Here is a 5,150-nt window from a genome sequence, read left to right as displayed (position 1 = left end):
CTGCAAGAACGTGTTGCTCACCTTAGTTTGCTGCAGTTGAAGAAGTTTGCATTTGTTACAGATTATACATAGGGCCCGACTTTTTAGGGTTGTACCCGATTATGCCCGATATTTGCCTCCCAATTCAAATCAGGAAACACAGGGTTTAACCAGGTATTTCCCCGAAAAATGCTGGACCAGGGGAATCTGAAGTCATCACAACTAACACACAACTTTGGAAATTGTGTTGTAACCGCGTAAATACGCTAATACACAAAATGTCAAAACAGAGACCCTGCTGCCTCTTAGATGCATGGACTAAATACTGATGTGCCGTGTCTACTGTCTACGATTTACGCCTGATTCAACCCGATTCAACCAGAATTAGGTTGAATCAGGTTAAGTTCAACCCGATTCCACCCAAATTATTGAAGCAAAATATAACCCGATATTTACCCCCCCCCCCCCCCCCCGATTTTGCTCGAAAATATAACCCAAAAAAGTCAGGCCCTAATTACACAGTAATAGCTCATGTGCGCTGTGCTATTTTTATGGACGCAAGCGACACAAACGATTTCGTACCGTGCCTGATGAACGCATCGGTAACCTTTAAACATTGTAATAGTTGCCATAGGCTGAAGCTGTGATGTGTCATGTCACATGTGATTAAAAGAGCGGCTCAGATTCCTTGGTTATTACCATGCCGGCTTTTTCTATGAAGCACAACTCAGCCACGCACACAAACTGTCGCAAGGTGAGACGACCTGCGATATCACATGCGTGCTTTGGAGTGCGCAAGCCAGGCTACCGACGAAGCCGTGCCCCCCCCCCCCCAAAGCAATCCAGTGCTTTTTCGAGTGCTCCCAACGCTGTCGTATGACGACCAGCTTCCTTACCTCGTCAGTGGAGGAACTGCTGCCTTCAGAGTGACCAGAGTTATGCCTCTGTTTATTGACACCACCGTCCGTACCAAACGAGCGGCCATAGATGCTACGCGGGCTGCCATTCGCGTCGCTTGCCTTACGAACCACTCCATTTTGGTTGTTCTTGTAGCTTTGCATCTGATTCTGCAAGGCAAAAAAAAAAAGGCAAGCCTTAGCATACCCTTTTTAGTGCTGCATGCAGCAAAAGGGACTGTTAATCGGCTAGCTGCTGAAGAGGCTGGAAAATACTCTTTCGCGGGAAACTCGCTGAAACTCTGACTTGCATCATGCTTACGGATTTTGTTCTCCGCACAAAGATTTCCATCTTGGCATGTTACATTGCACTGTGGCAATGAATTTAATGACCAATTGTCCTCAATTGAAACCTGGGGTGTAACAGCGGTCTAAGTACAAAAGGCTACGATTTGATTAAATGTCCATTCAACATTTATTGCCATAGCCACCCTTATGTAGTGCTGAAGCACAAAAATGGACACCTTGCAGACTTCGTGTTGTGTCTGTTCCTTCGTGTTCCCTAGTCTCGGGGTTTTTACATTATGCACCTTGCAGAAGCCCTGCAGATGTGCCCCATTGCACCAGAAGCATTATTATTCTTTAAAGATATCATAAATGAGCTCTAACATGTGAAACCCTGCTGACTATTTTGGAGACAATAAGCGATACTTGACAGGTAGATACGATAGGTGCTGTCCTACACTTGAGCAAATATTGTGTCACCTGACAACTGGGGAACTTGCGCCCACATCGTCGTCCTCAATCAGTGCTTCTGCTGCACGCAGTGGCACCATTAATTAACAAATTAAATAACCTTTTTGTACACGTATTCGTGGAATATCCAATGAATCACATGCAGAATCCTGCCAGGGAACGCTGAGGTCAAGCGTACAAGCAGGGGCAAAACGGCACAGCCTGTACATCGGTGTCAAAGTAGCTGGAGGAAATCTTGAATCTTCACCGCGTTCTAAGCCCAGACACCAAACTGTGTATAACTGAGTGGGGTTCTAATGGAAGACACTGTTCCAACTCCGCTTATACGAATGAGTTTTCTGGTAAAGCAAAACCCAGATAAAAAAGACATAACTGTATCGGTCTGTCAAGTCTTCAGCTCCGTCACACCTTCAGAGACCTGCAACATTGACATCCAAACACTAGGAACCAGATTTGCAACTTTCTCAGCGTCAAGAAGGAAACTATCCTTTTCCCCAATGAAAAGCTGCACAGCTTCAGGGCCTTTATACGAAAAAGACGTCTAGATCTTATCAATGTGTGCGTCCTACAGTGGCCATGACCTACCTGTGTTATAGTTAGTGGTTTTTAGTGATAGCATTTGCAGTGATGACCTCACATAGCATAAACTTATTAACTTATTATTATTAACTCATTGTGAAAACATAACTTATTGCCACGTAGGAATTACTGTAACTGACAGCCGTAAACTATGCAACATGTTACACTGAGTAATGGAGATTGATCTGTGCATCCATTATAGTGACACATCCATTATGTTTGTGTTTACAAACATGTATTTATTACTTGCATGCAGAAACGTAGTACGTTTTCCTGCAACCTTATAATTTATGCTGTAGAAGACACTCATATTTTGAAGCCGCTGTATCAATAATACGGTACTCGGAAAAGGGCAAATCGGCTAGATTCATTACACCCAGGTTTCAATCAGCCCCATGCCAAGGCTAGACCAACGTCAGAGTTTAGGTTTCATGAAGCAGGCGCACCAAGATAGTACTGAGACGACAAAAAAAATTTTTTTTTTTTTTTTTTGAAACAGCACATACTGTGTTCAAGAGGCTACATGCCACATCAACACAAAGTCAGGTTCAGATTTCCAGTGTATCTCTTCAAATGCCAAGATGTCTTTCAGTGCAGAATCCCTTACCAGCACACCTAATTTTATTTGCAAAACAAACTTCCAAAAATTACAACAGAGGACAGAACAGCGATCCAGCTCAGACTGTGGAAATAAATTACACGAGACAATATAGTGTTTAACAGGTTTTGGGAGCCAGCAGTTGAACGATCCCTTTGACGAGCTCGTGTGTATCTTAACAAACTTGGGATTTGCCAGTCTTGCAGCAGCATAATGCCAGTGCTCCTCTGTTGTACCACTGCAGCACATTATTGTCTCTAATAGAATTAAGTACATGCAACAGCCAGACCCAGAGGGGATGACAGTGTCGGTTAATAAATAGAATGCAATGGCAGCCCTCATAGATGTAGTTCTTGAAGAGAGAAGATCACAACACCATTGCGCATTATTTATTTTAAAAAATATTAACTTCTCGGGCTCCACTTCTAGAGACTTCGCATATCATGCAAGCTTCTATTAGTCACACACAGTCACACCAGTGTTGCTCTACCTCGAAACGGCAGGAATGGCAAAATGGAATCGAGAATTTCTTGCAAAGTCTCCTACCTACTTTTCAATTTTCACGCACTTATTTACAAAAACCTTATAATGTTGAATGGTAAGTTATGAAGTTAGATCATGACACTGATTAAGTACTATTCATCTGTGATGACAACCTGCCAAGACCATGACAAGAAAAACACTGTTCTGCTCACGATCTGAAAGCCAGAACTACTTGGATGGCTTGAGCCTAAGCGGCAATGTGTCCTTAACGCCTGGCCTTCAAAAGCACGGCGGGCAGCGTTCCTTTCGAGCATCACAACTGAGCAAGTAATGCCAAGCTTATGAAAATGAAACTGAAGCGGAACATTGTTCCCCATTTAGATGAGCATGAAACAAAGGAGCTGCAATGTCAAAGGTTGCCAGCATTCCAGCCTGGAACGTGAACTTGTGCCTTAGCTCAGGTTCACACGCACCTTACGGAAAATATACAGTTAAATAGCTGAGTACTGCCTTTTCATCCCTTTGCTGCTACTAGTACCAAGGAGCCATTGATTTGTCCTGCATAATAGTCTGGAGAAAGCCTAACCTCTTCTGAAGAATGCAAAGCATCTGGCAGTTGAACCTTCATTTCTTTTATCATGTCAGACTTCTTCTTGACCCTAGAAAGAAAGGAACAAAAACACTGAAAGTAAAGCAGGGGACAAATAGGTAACAAATGTATTCTGGAAGCCCTTGAGCATGTCTATGAGGTGCTTAGCACACAGTGTGTTACGGTAACTATAGAGTGCTTCGGGGATTGCTCCCCAATGAACGACATGTAACATGTACACACACACACAAAAAAAAGTTCAATACGCACTCCCTTGCGTTTTGGGGTTTTATGTTTTGTACAAATTGGGAGGTAAAAAGTGGGGTTTTATGTTAGAATGTTTTAAAACAAAAGAGTTGGGCAATGTCACGTGAGCGAGCCAATTTTTGGATGGAGGATTGCACTGGTGAGCGGTGTTGGTAGCAGTGGTGAGTGAAGGGTTTAGTGCTCCTCAGTGCCCACACAAGTGGTTGAATTTGTGCTTTTTTTTTTTTCACTTTTTGTTGACCTTTCAGAGGTTTCAGGTTTTTCCCAAACTGATTACGTAATGGGGAGTAAAAATGAGTTATACATACTAGGTTTTACCCTAAAACACAAGGCTGTATTTATATCAGCTACAGCATTAGGTGGTTTCACTATTCAACGGTCCTCGTCGAAGCTCGATGGAATTATTTCGTACGTACAGTTGATTGGTCAAAATTTTGACTGAGCAAATTACACAGTCTTCTGAAGTGCTCTAGGACTAGGACATAATACCAGGTCTTACCATACAGCCATGCGATAAAGCACAAACACGAGAAGTGTAAGTCCCAAGGCACCCCCAACAGCGATGCCCACAATCATAGATACCACAGGACCTGCAACACAAACAAACAACGAGGACGTGTAAGCACAGTGCAAATGCCATGGGCGAGCGCGAGGGCACAGTTTGGAACGATGCCTACCTATTGCATCTGTCACTGCGCACTGCACAGGACTGTCAACAGTAAAGCTTCCTTTGGAGAAAATTCTTATCGCACCGCGGTAAGTTGTACGTGGCTTCAGGCCATCCAAGATGGAATCTTCAACAACGGGATCACTCACATTGTAGATGTGACACTCGCTGGGCTTGTAATGCGCCTGCTGGCAGCCTAGAAAAACAGAGACAGAGAGATTAGCTTTGTGAATGACTTCAAAATCCCCGGAGGTCCTGGGGCATCGCTAGTAGAAACTAGTGGCGTGGGAATATGCTGAAAGACCTCTACCACGAGGGCCTGCACAGGAATAAAGA

The 5,150-nt window shown here is 43.6% G+C and overlaps 1 protein-coding gene across 5 annotated transcripts in view; it reads right to left on the bottom strand.

Moving 5' to 3' along the window:
* LOC135391209 (uncharacterized) overlaps nt 1–5,150 on the bottom strand; it is a 147,620-nt gene that overhangs the window by 4,221 nt on the left and 138,249 nt on the right. For all 5 annotated transcript variants that reach the window (XM_064621362.1, XM_064621360.1, XM_064621363.1 and 2 more), the window contains 4 exons: nt 4,825–5,010; nt 4,647–4,737; nt 3,878–3,950; nt 876–1,046 (listed from right to left, as the gene is read on the bottom strand). In XM_064621362.1, the coding sequence (XP_064477432.1) occupies nt 876–1,046; nt 3,878–3,950; nt 4,647–4,737; nt 4,825–5,010 (521 nt within the window). The remainder of the gene's footprint in view (nt 1–875; nt 1,047–3,877; nt 3,951–4,646; nt 4,738–4,824; nt 5,011–5,150) is intronic.

Source organism: Ornithodoros turicata, chromosome 4 (genome assembly GCF_037126465.1).
Source record: "Ornithodoros turicata isolate Travis chromosome 4, ASM3712646v1, whole genome shotgun sequence".
Lineage (NCBI taxonomy): Eukaryota > Metazoa > Arthropoda > Arachnida > Ixodida > Argasidae > Ornithodoros > Ornithodoros turicata.
This window is presented reverse-complemented; position numbering and strand designations above follow the sequence as displayed.